Raw genomic sequence first — 17093 nt, forward strand, 5'->3', positions numbered from 1 at the left:
GCGTCGGGACCTCAAGTGCCCCCAACATAGCAGCGAGGGTGGGGCCGCACCTGCCTTCCCACAGGCCCTGCCAACGCGGCCACTGCAGGGTTCCACCCGAGCGCGGTGCACCAGGGCGCACGGAGCCCCCGCCCGAATCCCGCCAGGGGCCAAGGAGAGCTGGGCGGGGCGGGTCCCGCGGTGCCCTGACCCGTTCGCCGCCCAATCGCCGCGGGCCGACCGAGCCCCGGGGGGCTGGGGCCGCCGCCGCCGCGTGAACGTGCCGCGGCTGCGCCGACGCGCGAGCGCCGGGCAGGGCGGCGGGCGCGCTCAGTCTGGCGGCAGCGGCCGTGCGCGGACAGACGTGCCGGGAGCGCCGCACCGCCCGCGCCTCCCGCAGCCCAGCCGCTTCGCTCCGCCCGGGCCGCGCCCGCTCGCCCGCCATGGTGTCATGGATCATCTCCAGGCTGGTGGTGTAAGTGGCCTTCGTCCGCGCGCGGCCCCCTCCCCTCCTTCCCCGCCCCCGGCCCGGGGCTGCGCGCCCCTGCAGCGCCCGGCCCCAGGCTCTCGGGCTATTAATACCCGGCGGCCGCTAAATTTAGCAGGTACAGTAGCTGCCCAGGACGCCTGCGAGCTGGCGGGACGCGCGCGCGGCTGCAGCCTCCGGGGCGCCGGAGCCCGGCGGGCGGGGCGGCGAGGCCCGGGGCGCATGGGGCGCCCCGGCCGCTTTGTTCCCCGCGCGGGTGGGATTTGCAGAGGCTCCGCGTGGGCGCGCCGCGGGGACACGTGTAGCACTGCTTTGGGAGAGATGTCGGGGTCGCGCGCCGCCGCCGCGCTATTGTCAGGTGAAGGAGACCCGGCGGCGCTGAGCGGCCGCGGCGCTGCCCGGAGGGGTCAGCGCCGGGACGGGCGTAGGGAGGGCGGGGCTGCCCGTGGGGCCGAAAAATACTCCTTTTTAGGTTTGTCAGATCCGCAGCGGCCACAGCAGGTGGGACGTCGGCGGGCGTGTAGGATTCTGGGAGCGGGGCACCTGGGGTCCCCCGGGGCACGATGGCTTTTGCAGGGCGTTGGAGAGGCAGGGACGAGCATCTCCAGGAATGTAGGGGAAATTTCCAAGTGACAGCCACCCCGGGCGGTGGCGTCGCCGCCTTGCCTGGCCTTGCAGGAGAGCAGAGTCATCTGGGGCGAGGCCTGTGTGGAATCACTGGGGGGTGGGGGGAGTGGGCGTGGGGCTCTTTTCTCCCTGAAGCGCCTGGGCCGTCAGCAGACACTGGAAGGGCCCCTTCCCTCGTGGATCTCTCGGCTTTTGGGGACGGACGTGGCTCTTTCCCCTCTGCAGCTGGGTCAGGGCGGGTCTGACACCTGGCGAAGGCGGCGCGCTGCCGTGGGTGTGGGGAGGCCGAGGTGGGGCGCGTCTCTCGGGCTTTCTCTTTGTCTGGGAAACGACCATCGCGTTTGGACACCTCTCCCATCGCCTCCCCTTCTTTACTGATTTTCAAAGAGGCCGTCAGGGGCAGCCTTCCGAAGTCATTCTCAGCATTGTCCCGAGGGTTTTGCTTCCAGTGCCTGTGGGCCCCCGCCCCCCAAGTCATTCCGTGATGGCCTCTCCACAGCTGGCACCGCTGCAGGGGGCTGTGTCCTGTACCTCGAGGTGGCATATGAGCTGTGTGGGAGTTTTTCGTGGGCAGGGCTGGCACGAACAATGCCGGGAAGCTGTCCCCCCCCCCCCGCCCCGCCCTGCCCTGCCTCATCCCTGACCAAAGCCCATCTTACCTCTCAGAGGTGGTTTCCCTCAAATGTCCCCATGATCCTCACATTTGCCAGCAGCGGGGGTGGGGCAGGGGAGGGGCCGTTGGTTGGCCTGGCTGGTGGACTCTTTGTGGGTCCCACTGCACTGGGAGTGAGGGCTTCTGGTTCAGGGTCATGTGGTCATCGCCTCTCCCTCTGCCCAAGAGAGGGTGCAGAGGAGAGGCAGGTGTCTGGGAGGAGCCTTGGGGCCATGCTGTGAATTATTGAAGGAACCCCACCCAGCAGAGCTGAACTCACATGACCCTGAGAAGTGCCCCTCAGGCCAGCCCAGGACCCTCGGCCCCCAGGGAGAGTTGGTGGGATTTGGGGCTGTTGGTCCCACTGTCAACTCTAAAGGGTGTGGGCAGCTGCCCCTCTCCCTGCAGTCTCTAGTTCCTTGGGTAAACCCAACATACATGCTGAATCATTAGCAATGTGTGTTCCGTGTAAGCAACACGTGTTCATTACAGGACAATCAGAACTACAGATCAGCCGGCTGAAAATCATCTACATGATCACAGCACACGGAGACAACAAATGATCAGTTCGGGGCGGGAGGGAGTATATTTTAAAAGAAATTTTCCCTAATGCGTGTCTGTCATATAGTTTTATTTCAGACTGAGGACATTATCAGTTCAGCCCAATCCCACATGCTCAGAGGAATGTCTTACTAAGGAGTCAGAAAATCCTGGCTTCCAATCCCAGTGCTCGCTCGCTGTCTTGGGAGCAGATTCCCCTCCTGTCTGGGATCACAGCCGGTCCTGGGTCACAGGCTGATGAAGTGCAGGGTGCTGTTGCAGAGAGTCCCATGACGCGTGATGCATAAATGCCCAGGCACCGCCAAGGCCACTGCCACTGCCTCAGTGGGGCCTGCCTACCGCCCCTCCCTGGAAGGGGCTCTCGGGCTTAATCTCCTGTGTTCAGACTGGCTTTTGTGAGGGCCCCCCGCCCTTTTTGTTTCGTACATTAGGTGTTCTAGATGAAACCGAATTCGGGACATATGTGGGTTTTACTGATCACAGAAACCACAGGTCCAGTCCCCCACCCCCACCCCCAATCTGCAAAGCTGCAGAGGGAATGTGCCCTGGCCAAGGACACGAGGTGAATGGGTGAAGAGAATGGGCCTTGGGGGTCTGGTCCAGTGCCTTTCCCACCTTCACACACCCCTATGGTGTGTGAAGCTCCCAAGCCCCTCTGGTATGGGAGCAGTCTGACGTTTGTCCGTAAGCCCTGTTTCCTGTAAGTAATCTCACCAAGGATTTGTAAGCCTCTGTCACATAAAGACATTTAAGGAAGATCTGTCACTGTGCTCTGAGGATGGAGAGGGAGTGTCTTCCTGTCTTTGTGGCTCCAGCCATCCATCCAGGCATTAAGATGAGCTGATGGCATCCAGGGACAGCCAGCCGGCTATCTGTGCCGCTACTTGGCCGTGAGTGTTTTTGAGGGCAGCAGCTGGGGCTTGTTTCCCTCTCCAACCTTACCCGCCCCCACCCTCCCCGCCCCAAGGCTCTTTTTAGAAGTGCTGGGCACCTGAGCGCAGTCAAGGTTGGTTTTGTTGAAGGAGATCACAGGCCCCGGGGATTTGCAAGGAAGCCTGCCAGTGCTGTTCCCTGGAGATAGAGGTCTTTGGGCATCAGGACAGGTTGGGGCACACTGGTCAAGGCTCTCAAATGAGGCCCAGTCTGAGATGCCGTTTTCTTGTCATGTGTCACCCTGCTGACTCCCTTGCCTTGGCCTGGGAAGAATTGGGAAAGATATTCAGTGTGGTGGCAGGGTTGATCCCATTAGACCCTGCATGATGTCTGCATGGGGCATGGGGTTCTTTTAGGACTTGCCCGCCTCCCTCTTCCAAAATAGCTCTTTTTCTTTGCAAGCAACCACAGGCTTAGGCACGAATGAGTCTCAGACTAGGGAGAATGTGCTCTTGTGTACAATGCAGACACGGCTCCGTGACTTCTTGCAGAATGTGCCATTTGGAGCTTTTATGCCAAGGAGCAAGAGTGACGTCATTATCTCTGGACAGAACTTTGGCCAAGGTCCAGCATGTTGGCTGAATGATTTATTTATTTATTTGAAAGACAGAGTTACAGAGAGGCAGACAGAGGTCTTCCATATGCTGGTTCATTCCCAAATGGCTGCAACAGCCAGAGCTGGCTGATCCGAAGCCAGGAACCAGGAGCTTCCTCCCTGTCTCCCATGTGGGTGCAGGGGCCCAAGGACTTGGGCCATCTTCTACTGCTTTCCCAGGCCACAGCAGAGAGCTGGATCGGAAGTGGAGCAGCCAGGACTCGAACCAGCGCCCATATGAGATGTCGGCACTGCAGGCAGCAGCTTTACCCTCTGTGCCATAATGCCGGCCCCAAAATGTTAGTTTTTAAAACCTGCATGATGCTGATCAAGACTAGGTCTTCATTTGGTGGCTGGAGGCCTGGCTGAGTCCCGGGACTAGTATTTGGAGCGTGACGTCTCTTTGTCTTGGGTCAGGGATGTAAAAGGAGAGGAGACTGGAAGGAATGTGGATTGTCCTCAAGTTGTTCCCCAACTGTTGCAAAACAAATGGAAAAGAAAAAGAGAAAAAATCATAAATCCTTAAACACAAGCTTGTCTTTCTTTGGGGCCTGCTTTTAACAAATGGAATGCAAGAAAATGACCCAGTTAATAGAGGGTTCAGGTTGGTGGAGGATTTGTTTCCTGGCACTGAAATGTGGTGTCGTGTAGAAGCTGGGAGAAATGTTTCAGTTGAACCGTGAGAGGAAAGATATTGGACTGGAAGGCAGCAGACTTTGGCCCCAGATCCACTGTCAGAGTCCTAAGGAAACTCATGCCCACCCATCCACCCCGGGGTCCTAGCACCCTGTCCCAGAGACAGGCGGTTGGCCAGCATCATGTTGGAGGCCCTAATAGCTCCAAGAGTTGGGGAGCCTGGAGGACGCTCCCTCCCCAGCTGGCCTGTATGCACCACGTTTATTTATCCCCAAGGAGGTGAAAAACACCAACTTATATCTCGCTGCTGTTCAGGTGCCTCCTCTCTTTGTTTATTGATGGCGCCTGCCTGCTGGGAAGCAGCTGATGCACCCTTCTCCCCACCGCGTCTTATTTGAGGTTCGCTGACAAGCGGAGGTTCTACCTGGTTATTACCACGTCAGCCTATCTTCTTAGCTGTCGTCTTTGGAGCTTGTGTTGTTTGGGAGGAGGAGAAGCCCTGGGAAATGGAAAGGCAGCGACAGTTGGCCTCTTTGGCCTCCTTTTTCTTGTTGTACACGCGGTGTGTGTGTCCGCCCAGGGGAGTTCTAGAGGCTGAAGGAGGAGACTTGGCCATGCAGGAGCCACAGCACCTGGCATCTCTGGGGTTTCACTGCCAAGAAGAAGCCACACGCATGCCCAGCTGGTTCCCAGCATCCTAAGCGCCACTCCCACCCCATCCTAAGCCTTGAGAGCTTTTCCCAGCACCAACGAGACCCAGGGGGTTTCCATTTGGGCTGGACGGATGTTTTCCTCTCCCTTCTGGGCCTTGGGAAGGCCCGAGGGATTGGAAGACGGGTAGATGTATACATACCATTCATTGTGAACCCTCAGGTCCTCACACAGAAGCACTGTATTTTCCCCTCAGAGTTTGTTAGTCACACCCAGGAGCTTTCCCAGGAACACAGAGAAAAAGGAAATGCGATCTTCCCTGGGTGTGCATAGGGGTTCGATCCAGGATCCAGAATCCACAGATGCTGCAGTCCCTTATATGACATGGCATGGTGGGGCCGGGTGTTGGATGCAGTGGGTTAAACCACTGCTTGTAACACTGGCATCCCAAATGCGAGTGCCAACTTGAGTCCTAGTACCTCTGCTTCTGATCTAGCTTCCTGCTGATTCTTCCTGGGAGGCAGTCGATGGGGGCCCAGGTGTTTGCACCCCTGCCACACCAATGGGGTGCCAGGATGGGCTCCTGGTTTCAGTGTGGCCCAGCCCTAGTTCTTGCAGGTATCTGGGGAGTGAACCAGGGGTTGCATGATCCCTCTCTCTCTTGCTCTGCCTTTTAAGTTTATGAAAATAAATTTTAAATAAATTAAAAAACAAAATGGTATTGTATTTGCATATAACCTTTGCATGTCCTCCTGGATATTTCAATCATTTCTCAAGGATACCTAAGACAATACCTAAGTCAATGCAAATACCATGTGGGTAGTTGCTAAGCTGTATTGTTTAGGGAATAATGGCAGGGAAAAAAGTGTGTACATGTTTGGTTAAGATGCAGGGTGTTTTTCAAATATTTTTAAATCTGCACATGCAGAACCCATGGACATGGAGGGCCAGCAGTATAGATAAAAGACCAAATATCTGTCATACAGTGTGCCCCAGAAGGAATCTGGGGAGATTAGTTGGTATGGGCCTTCAAGCATGTGTGGGAACCTAGACCGGGGTAGCAAGTGAGTTTCACGTCTTAGGATCGGTCTGAGACTGCCTGGGACCCTGCCTAGAGGAGCATAGGGAGTGCCGTGAGTGATTCCCGCAGGGAAGGAAGATGGTAATGGCGTTCTCGCGTGTTCCTGATCAGAAAAGGCCAGCCCTGCTGTCCAGTTTATTAGATTAACACCACAGACAGCGTCCTTACCTGGGTCTACAGCCCCTCCCACATGCTGCCCCCGCCAGGCCTGGCCAGACACTGGGCAGCGCTAGGCCAGAGGTGCCTGCTGCTGCCAGCACAGGGAGCTGTCCAGCCCAGTGGCTGTCTGGTCCCCTCTTCCCCTTAGGATGGTCGTCGGGCACTGTATTTCCCCTTGCCTTTGCCTTTCCCCAAACAGCCCAGCTGCATTCTGCCTGAGTCATTCTCCTGTGGACTCATGCCTGCACATCTTTCAGCCTCCTTGCAGGGGACTATGGGTGGGACTTTGGGCAGCAAAGGAAGTTTCCCGTTCCTTTCTGGTAAGGTACCCTAGCCTGCCTGCTTCTGCCCAGCCACAGGAGTGGGCATGTGACCCAGGCCCAGGCACGTATTTCACTGGGCACAGGCAGCGGTTGAGAGCTAGGCACGTGACCCAAACTGAGCCACAGATCCCTCCCCAGGGTTTCTTGATTTGGACCTGAGGAAGGAAAACTGTGCCTGCAGGGACAGAGGTAGAAAGATGTAAAGGTGCGGCTGCCGGTGGCTCAACCCCAGGCACCTGGAGACGGCCCGTGTGGAGGATACAGCAAGGCAGAGGAGAGCAGAGATGAGACAAGGCAGAGAGAGTGGCTGGCACCAGCACTCTTGCTTCTGATTACTCAGGCCTCAGTTTCTGCAGCTCCTCCTTGGATGCCATGAGCTGCCCATATCCTAGAATGAAGGTGCTTGCATGCATTAAATATTTATGGTAAGGTTGGGATGGACTGGGTTATGGTGCAGTGACAACTCGAGACAGCAGAGGTTTGTCTCTTGGTTTGGGCTGTCTGCTCACTGTAATCACACCGAGGCCCAGCCCGACTCGGTCTCCTTGCCCTTGGGAGCTTTAGCAGTGCACAACAAGACGTCAGTGGGGAGAGAAACACAGACACGCACTGACTCTCAAGTGCCTCTGCCTGGACAGAGAGTGGCTCTGATTTCATTGGCCAAACCCCAGTTACACCCTTACCTGAAGACCTGTGATAGTCCTCCTGCCTGCCGTAAGAATCAATGAAGTCTAACCAGCTGGGCAGACCCGGAGTTGTCCTTGGTAGAAGATGGGATTTCTCCCCTCTTGCAACTGGGAGAATCCTAACACGCTCTGTCACCTCTTTACCTTGGGAATCTCTCCCTCTCTGCTTTTTTTTGTTTTTAAAAAAATTTATTTATTTATTTATTTGAAAGTTGGAGTTACACAGAGAAAGAAGGAGAGACAGAGAGAGAGAGAAGGGGAGGGGGGTGTCTTCCATTCGTTGGGTTACTCCCCAGATGGCTGCAATGGCTGGAGCTGTGCTGATCCAAAGCCAGGAGCCAGGAGCTTCTTCCGGGTCTCCCACATAGGTGCAGGGGAACCAAGGACTTGGACCATCTTCTATTGCTTTCCCAGGCCACAGCAGAGAGCTGGATCAGAAGTGGAGCAGCCAGGTCTTGAACTGATGCCCATGTGGGATGCCAGCACTAGAGGCAGTGGCTTTAACCGCTACACCACAGTGCCGGCCCCTCCCTCCCCACTTTAATTCCTTGCTCTTTATTCTGTTTGTAAGTCAAGAAAGGAGGTCTTAAGTGTGAGGAGAAATGAGCAACTATGGGGAACTGATGTCAGTCTCTGGATAAAGCCCTGGAGGGTGCCCTGTGATTTCCATCACATTCTCCGTGTAGGTCTCCATCCACCTTCCTCCTAGGAGGCTCGCCAGGCTCCTTAACTGAAGAGGATTTCTGCCCTCTGGGTCCCTGAGTGGCAATGTCCTTGGTACCTAATGGTAGGGTACTTCACAAGTTTACTTCCACTTTAGGATCATGCCTGTTTCTTTGTCTCCTTCACAGTTTTTCATGTGCAGTAGGTGCCTAATAAGTGCATGTGGGACCATGAATGAGTTAAGACCCCACTCCTCAAGGTGTGGTTCGTATACCAGGAGCGTCAGCATCATCGGAGTAGTACATAATGCAGAGTCCCAGGCCCTACCCAAGACCGAGTGATTGCATTTATTTATTTTTATTTGAGAGGCAGACAGACTAAAAGAGACTATAAAAATCTCTCATCTACTGGTTTACTCCCCAAATGCTCACAATGCTGGGGCTAGGCAAGGCCAAAGCTGGGAGCCAAGAGCTCAATCCGGGTCTCCCACATGGGTGATAGAGACCCAAGCACTTGAACCCTCACTGCTGCCTCCCAGGGTGCACCTTAGCAGAAACTGGAATGGGAGTGGAGCCAAGATGCAAACCTAGGCACTCTGATACGGGATGCAGGCATCCCAACCAGTAGCTTAACCATTAGGACATAAACTATCCCTGAATCTCTGTTGTTTTTTTTTTTTTTTTTTAAGTATTTATTTTTATTTGAAAGGCAGAGAGAGAACCTTCTATCTGCTGACTCACTCCTCAAATCCCTGGTGTATCCAGGGCAGGGCCAGGCCAAAGGTGGGAACCTGGAACTCGATCCAGGTCTCAACCCAGATACTTGGGCCTTCGTCTGCTGCCTCCCAGGTGCACGTTCCCAGGAAGCCAGAATCAGAAGTGGAGTCAGGAGCTGAACCCTGTCACTCCAGTGTGGGGTGCCAGCCTCGCAAGCTGTGTTTTAACTGATGTGCCAGATGCCGGCCTCTGAATCTGCATTGTAACAAGAACTTGACAGGTGCTTAGTCAGGAGACGGGGCACTATCATTGTCCCAGTGGAACTGAAAGAAATGGACTTGCCTAAGGCTCCCACCACTGACCGTAGAGCTGGGATTCGATCCCAGGCCATCCTGTTGTGCTAGACTGTGGCTCATCTTTTCTGGCTCTGAGAGGTTCCAACCCTGAGCTGTTATGAATTCAAGAGGGTGTAATTAGACTCTGCCACCCAACACCCAGTGGAGAGCCTTTCCCAGAGTGGCTGTTTAATTGTGATCTGTGCAAAATTTAATTTTCTCACAATGGGGCTTTAGACCACCAAGGTAATGGCTGTTTGAATACTGGGCTCCATGGGTTGTGCTGCTCAGAAGAGAGTGGGATCCAGCTGCCTTCAGAAAGGGGCTGCTGATGTGGGGACTCCCAGGAACACACGAGGTGAGAACGCCTGGCCCGTGCGTCCCTGCCGAGGCAGTGGCAGTATCCAGTGGAATCTGTGAACCCTTGGGCCACGGCCCAGGGCACTGTGGAGTCCAGTCTATCAGCAAAGCCCTGTAAAGCTGTCCCTTCAAAATGCTGCCCTGTGCACTGCCACCACCTGCTCCGGCTCGGAATTCCTGCTTGCCTACGGTGATTCAGAGCCCCCAGCAGTTTCTCTGCCTCTATTCCTGTCCTTCCTGTATGGACTGAAAATGTCAGATAGGTCACCTCTGTCCCCTGCTGCTTAAAAACTCTCCAGGGACCATCTTTGTGGTGCAGTGGGTTAAGTCTCTGTTCGCAGTACTGGCATTCCATATCTGAGCACCAGTTTGAGTCCTGGCTGCTCTGCTTCCCATCCGGGTCCCTGCTAATGTGCCTAGGAAGGCAGTGGATAATGATCCAGGTACATGGGTTCCCCGCACCCACGTGGGAGACGTGGATAGAGTTCCTGGATGTCGTGGTCATTTGGGGAGTGAACCCATGGATGAAAGACTTCTCTCTATCATTATGCCTTTCAAATAAAAAATCTTAAACTGTCCAAAGCCCTCTCATCCCACTAGGAGTACGATTCAGATTCTACCATTCTCAATGAGGCCATTTCTTTTCAGTTTCACAGGGAAGATGATAGTGCCATGTCTCCTGACTCAGCACTTGTCAGGTTCTTGTTAAATGCAGTTTCAGAGGCTGGCATTTGGCATATTGGTTAAGACATGGCTTGGGGCCTAACACTATGGTGTAGAAGGTTAAGCCTCTGCCTGCAGTGCTGGCATCCTCTATGGGTGCAGGTTCTAGTGCAGGCTGCTCCACTTTCGATCCAGCTCCCTGCTAATTCACCTGGAAAAGCAGTGGAGGATGGCCCAAGCACTTGTACACCTGCACCCATGTGGGAGACCCGGATGAAGCTCCTAGGTACTGGCTTCAGCCTGGCCCAGCCCTGGCTGTTGGAACCATCTGGAAAGTAAACCATCTCCCTCTCCTTCTCTCCCCCTCTCTCCCTCTCCCCCTCTCCCCCTCTCCCTCTCTCCCCCTCTCCTCCTCTCCCCATCTCCCCCTCTCCCCCTCCCTCTCCCTCTCCTTCTTCCTCCCTCTATCTCCTTCTCTCTCTGTATTTCTGCATTTCAAATAAATACATAAATCTTAAAAAAATAAAAGACCCTGGCATCCTGTACTGGGGCGACTGGGTTCAGCCTGCTCACACTCCTGCCCACCTTGTGCTGCTTTCCCTTGGCACTCACTCCAATCTGCTGGCTGTTCCTGGGGGAGTGATAGGCTTGTCCCACCCAGTGGCCTTCCATGCTGTTCTCTCTGTGCCCAGGGTGCTCCCCAGATCATCCAGCCGCTCCCACCTTTCCTCTTCAGTCCTCGGGGAGCCCTTTTATGACCCAGCCCTCCCATCACGCCCCAGCCCCTTACCACTCCCTGACATGGCACTTGTAATTCTTTCATTGTCTTGCTCTGGGTCTCTCTCTGCAGTAGGATTTTCCTCCATGACTTGAAAGACTAGGTCTTATTCTCAGCTGTTTTCCCAGTGCCTAGAGCAGATCGAAGCACATAGTAGGTGTTCAAAAAACATCTACTGAAGCAATGATTCAGTATTTCCTTTGGAGCATGGAAGATCATTTCTTTTTTTCTTTTCTTTTCTTTTTTTTTTTTTTTTTGACAGGCAGAGTGGATAGCGAGAGAGACAGAGAGAAAGGTCTTCCTTTTGCCGTTGGTTCACCCTCCAATGGCCGCTGCAGCCAGCGCACCACACTGATCCGATGGCAGGAGCCAGGTGCTTCTCCTGGTCTCCCATGGGGTGCAGGGCCCAAGCACTTGGGCCATCCTCCACTGCACTCCCTGGCCACAGCAGAGAGCTGGCCTGGAAGAGGGGCAACCGGGACAGAATCCGGCGCCCCGACCGGGACTAGAACCCGGTGTGCCGGTGCCGCTAAGTGGAGGATTCATTTCTTAAACCTCAGTTTTGTAGAACCTTGGTTTGTGATGGTGACAAAATGAGTTCAGCCTCACTCTTCCCATCTGTAAATTGAAAGGCTGGATTTCTGTTTCTGGAAATACGGAAAACTAAACAGTCTGAAAACCTTCCTGATATAAACCTGAATCTTTAAAACATTCTAAAAATTTTGGATAAAATATGACAGCAGTTCCCTTGAAAGCATAGTTGAACTTTTCAGTAAGGAAGAAAATTTGCCAGGAGACAAAATAAGGAGGGAAACATTTTGCACAGTGTGTGAGCTAGTGCCATAGCAGCCACTTAACAGACTACCTGGAAGTTTAGCTTAAAACAACACCTGGTTTGTTACCCTTGGGGAATATGGCAGGAATTTATTCCACTTTCTCAGAGAGCCTCTGTACATGTCCTACAGCATTAATCCCAAACCCATACATTCACACTTCAAAATTGCAAACTGTGCAAGGGAACAACCCACACACGCAGGGATTAATGGGATTAATACACACTACAGCCTGCGAGGCTGGACCTCCAACAACAAAGAAATGCCATTTATTTCTTAATAGCATATATTATCTGTATAATGATGGTACCAGTTAGAGACCTTAGAATATGTATTTTTGAAATAAAAAAAAGAAGAAGAAGCCCAAGTCCTTGGGCACCTGCACCTATGTGGGAGACCCAGAAGAAGCTCCTGGATCCTGGCTTTGGATTGGCACAGCTCTGGCCATTAAGGCTATCTGGGGAATGAACCAGTAGATGGAAGACCTTTCTCTCTGCCTCTCCTTCTCTTTCTGTGTAACTCTTTTTTTTTTATTTTTATTTTTATTTTTATTTTTTTTTATTTTTGACAGGCAGAGTGGACAGTGAGAGAGAGAGAGACAGAGAGAAAGGTCTTCCTTTGCCGTTGGTTCACCCTCCAATGGCCGCCGTGGCCAGCGCGCTGCGGCAGGCGCACTGCGCTGATCTGAAGGCAGGAGCCAGGTGCTTCTCCTGGTCTCCCATGGGGTGCAGGGCCCAAGCACTTGGGCCATCCTCCACTGCACTCCCGGGCCACAGCAGAGAGCTGGCCTGGAAGAGGGGCAACCGGGACAGAATCCGGCGCCCCGACTGGGACTAGAACCCAGTGTGCCGGCGCCGCAAGGCGGAGGATTAGCCTATTGAGCCACGGCACCGGCCTCTGTGTAACTCTTTCAAATAAATAAATAAATCTTAAAAAAGGGAAAGAATTGAAAGAAAACAACTGACTCTAGGGGATGGAGACAGACCCATTTAAAAAGTTCTTGGGGTTGACATTGTAGCATAGTGGGTAAAGCCACTGCCTGAAAGGCTGGCGTTCTATTTGGGTACCAGTTCAAGTACCCACTGCTCCACTTCCAATCCAGTTCCCTGCTAATGGCCTGAGAAAAACAGCAGAAGATGGCCCAAGTGCTAGGGCCCCTGCCACCCACGGGGGAGACCCAGCAGAAGCTCCTGGCTTTGGCCTGGCCCAGCCCCAATCATTATAGCCATTTGGAGAGGGAACCAGAGGATGGAAAATTCTCTTTCTCTGTCTCTCTCTCTCTAACTCTGCCTTTCAAATAATTTTTTTTTAATTTTAAAAAAAAAAGCTCTTTTGCAATTGAAAAGCAAAGCTTTGAAATTAAAAACCCAGTGGAGAGGTTAATGGTGAGGCCTGAATGCTGAAGGGTGGTGTTCTTCACTTCACATCCTAGAGCTGCGGGGATCTTAGGGCTCCCAGGCTTGTGTTTGACAGACAAGGAAATGGGGACTGGCAGGGTTCGGAGATTTGCCAAGATCACAGCCTGATGGGCTCAGCCAGGCTTTTGAGGCCAGGACTCTGCTTTCTGAAAATGTTTCCATGTGGAAAAAAGAAGTCTGTTCAATGTGGCTGGAGGATTGGACTAGGACCAGCGTGTGGCCAGGAGGGAAGTTTTTGGCTTGGTTGAAGGAAGAGGTTTCCAGTCGCTGGTGCTCACGGTGCACTGGGCAGCTTGCTAGGCAGGGAGCTCCTGGCTTCACCCCTAAGTCCTTCCAAACCTTAAAGCCCTGACTTTGACATTTCCCCTTACAGTGGTGGAGGAGTTACTGGAAAGATTTTCATAGATTAGGGCTTCCATTCTTTTTATTTAAAGATTGATTTATTTTATTTGAAAGCATTGCAGAGAGGGAGGGGGGGAGGGAGGAGAGAGGGGGAGAGAGAGAGAGAATCTTCCATCCACTGGTGCACTCCCCAAATGGCTGCAAGAGCCGGGGCTGGGACAGGCCAAAACCAGGGGCCGGGAGCTTCTTCCAGGTCCCGCACATGGGTGCAGCAGCCCAGGGATTTGGGCCATCTTCCACTGCTTTCTCAGGCCTTGCAGGGAGCAGGATTGGAAGTGGAGCAGCCTGGACTCAAACCAGCGCTCATGTGGGATGCTGGCATTGAAGGTAGCAGCTTTACCCACTACATCACAACGCCGGCCCGGACTTCGATTCTTACTCAAGATTGATTGACCAACCCATTGCTTTTTACTCATTGATTTTCTATCCATTTTTTGAACAGTTGTGTCATGCCAGGAACTCTGCAGAGTGCCAGGGATATAAAGACGAATGAATTTTGATCTCAGCTGTGAGAACCTTATGAGGATATACCATTGGTCAGTGGGAAAGTGGGACTAGGCAGTGTCCCGCCTGCCTGGCCAGGCACTGCCCACTGGGTGGGTGTTTTGTGGGTGTGTGAATGACTCGTCTGACTTTGGTTGGAAACTGTGGGGTGGAGCCTTTTCAGCAGGGAAAGTGTGTATGTGTCATTAGAAAGATTAAACCATTGCTGCATCTCTCTACCCTCGGGGCGCACTGTGACACAGCATGGCGAACACAATATGGGACAAAGAGGTGAGTGAGGCCGAGTGTCTTTGCCCACATTAGATGTCTGTGATAGATTCCAATAGTCACCAAGTTGGTAGTTTAAAATGACAGAAGTTTATTCTGTCACATTTATGGAGGCCAGAGTTCTGAAATGAGTCTTGGGTGGCTAAAGTCGAGATCTTGCCAGGGCTGGGTTGTTTGGGGACCTTGGGCCAGGGTGGAGGGATGTGGGGAGGAGCGGAGCCTTCATCCCTTGCTTCTGCCAGTTTCCAGGGCCTTCCTCAACCTGTGGCCATGTCATTCCTGTCTCCACTTCTGTGGTCACGTTGCCTTCTCTGCCCTCGTAGCATCCACTGCCTTCCTCCCACAAGGACACTTGTCATTACATTTAGGGCTCCTGTAAATAATCCAGGATAATCTCCCCAGCTCAGAACTCTTGCCTCCAAGGGTGGCATTCAGAGTTCCAGGGCCTGGGACCTGGATGGTTTCGGGAGGCGTGGGGTAGCTGCCCATACCCAAGGTCCCTGGCCCTGCCACTGCGGAGCTGGGGGGCACCTGCAGAACAGCCTGAGGAAGGGCAGGCACAGAAGGGAGCACTCAGGTGTCCTCACGTCTCATTTTGTCTCAGTTTCCTGGCTCTCTTTGATTTATAGAAGTTAATTTGTGACTCAATGGGGCAGACGGTTTATGAAGAAAACATATTTAGGAGATAATGGAGAGCAACACAGTGAATATCCCCAAACTCATCGCGCAGCTCAGGCCCTGGAATGTCACCTTCATTGTGTGAATACACCAGTTACCCTCTGAGCTCCTGATGGCCATCCGGTTGTTTCTAGATTGTTCTTTCTCTCACTCTTGGGAAGAGTGCTGCAGTGATCACGCTCGCGGTGTTTCCGGGTGCACCTGTGCACGTTTCTTTAGGACTGGAGTGGCTGAGGCTGAGGATGTCAGCACCCTCCACTTGACCAGATGACATAAATTAAGCTTCCGTGGACGAATGGGTCTTTTTTTTTCCTGTTCTGTGGATCAGCTTGTCTGACTCCGCATCAGTACTGCACTTCTTAATTACCAGAGCTTAGTGGAAAGTCTTCCTGGCTGACCTGACAAGTGCCCCCTCCCTCGAGTGTTTCCTCGTACGTTGTTTTCCAGAACGGCTTCCCTTCGGTAGTGGATACGGTTTTAATTGTGCTCTGTGTCTTTACCGTTACTTGATATTGTCACACTTTGGAAGTTGTGCCAGTCTGGTGGGTATCGAGTGGAATCTCATTATGGGTTTCATTTGCATTTCCCTGAATACTAACAAGGTTGAGCATCTTTTCATGTGTGTGTTGGCCATTCACGTTCTGTCTCCTGTGACGAGCCTGAAGCCTTGCCAGTTTTGCTCTTGTCCTTATCTTATTGATCTGTAGGCATTCTTGAAATATTCTGGTTGCCAGTCTTCTGTCATTTATGTGTTACAAATGCTTCTCTCAGTCCGTGGTTGAGTTTTTCACTTCCTTTATGGTGTACTTTAAAGAACAGAAGTTCTTACCATTAAATGCAAGAGAATATAAATTTTCTCACTTGCAGATTATGCATTTTATGTCTTAGGAAAGCATTCTCTCCTTGAAATAATGAACATATTCTGTATTGTTCTTAGCAGCTTCATGTTTTGCTATTTGCGTTGAATGTCTTAATCCATTTTGAGTTGATTTTTTGCGTGCAATGTGAAACAACAGTTCAAAAAAATTTTTTTTTCTCCTTGTGAGAAACCGATGGTTCATCCTTACTCCTTAGCTCTGGAGTGCCCCACCATGTCATTGATTGAGTTTCTAGAATGTGTAGTTTTGTTTCTTGGCTGTTTTTTCCCCACATGATTTTTTAAAAAATTTCAGAATAATTTTAAATTTACAAAATAAAAATTGTGAGGAAATAATACGAAGTGTTTCCATATACCCCACTCCATTTCCCTGTTAACATCTCATGCTAGTATCTCTGTCACAATAAATAAATAAATAAATAAATAAACAAACAAACAAACTATATAACATGTAATTATAATGTAATAAATTTAAATAATAAACAAACAAACCATACCCAGCCGCCCCTATATTTGAAATTCAAACTTGGACACCTCCCAGCCTCTTAGTGATCAGCATTCTGTGTGTTCTAATTTAGGTGCATGTGTTTTGTTTTGTTTTGTTTTAGCTCCCACACGTAGGGAGAACGTGAGGTGTTTGCCTTTCTGCATCTGGCTTATTTCACTCTACGTGATGTCCTCTAGTTCCGTCCATTTTGCTACAAATCACAGAATTTCATTCTTTTTATACAGCAGAATAGCATTCCATTATGCATATTGACCACGTTTTCTTTATCTGTTCGTTTTATGTTGGACTCTTTGGTTTGATCCATATTTTGGCTATTGGCAACAGTGCTTCCATAAACAGGGTGAAGCCGGTATCTCCTTGATACAGTGAGTTCATGTCTCGTGGGTATATGCCCAGTAGTGAGATTGCTGGATCATATGGCAGTTCTATTTCTAGTTTTTAAAGAAATCACCATATATATAATTTTCATTGTAGAGGTGACAATTTTCTGGCTAAATTTATTCCTAAATATCCGATAATTTTTTTGTAGCTATTGTGAATGGGATTTCTTCTCTGATTTTGCTTCAGCAAAATCATTGTTGATATATAAAAATGCTCTTTGTGTATGTTCATTTTTTTTAAAGATTATTTATTTATTTATTTGAGAGGTAGAGTTACAGACAGTGAGAGGGAGAGACAGAGAGAGAGGTCTTCCTTCCGTTGGTTCACTCCCCAACTGGCT

General features: G+C 51.7%; 1 protein-coding gene across 7 annotated transcripts in view; it reads left to right on the forward strand.

Moving 5' to 3' along the window:
• The first annotated feature begins 262 nt into the window (after window positions 1-262).
• Window positions 263-17093, forward strand: part of REEP1 (receptor accessory protein 1) — a 129673-nt gene continuing 112842 nt past the window's right edge. For 4 of the 7 annotated variants that reach the window (XM_089326167.1, XM_008254156.5, XM_017340317.4 and 1 more), the window contains exon 1: window positions 288-454. In XM_089326167.1, the coding sequence (XP_089182293.1) occupies window positions 423-454 (32 nt within the window). In that variant the 5' untranslated portion in view covers window positions 288-422. Of the gene's footprint in view, window positions 585-17093 lie in introns of all 7 variants that reach the window. The other 3 variants (XM_089326171.1, XM_089326169.1, XM_089326168.1) reach the window with 3 other exon arrangements.

Source organism: Oryctolagus cuniculus, chromosome 2, assembly GCF_051225735.1.
Source record: "Oryctolagus cuniculus isolate XC-2025 breed Fujian yellow rabbit chromosome 2, ASM5122573v1, whole genome shotgun sequence".
Classification (NCBI taxonomy): Eukaryota; Metazoa; Chordata; class Mammalia; order Lagomorpha; family Leporidae; genus Oryctolagus; species Oryctolagus cuniculus.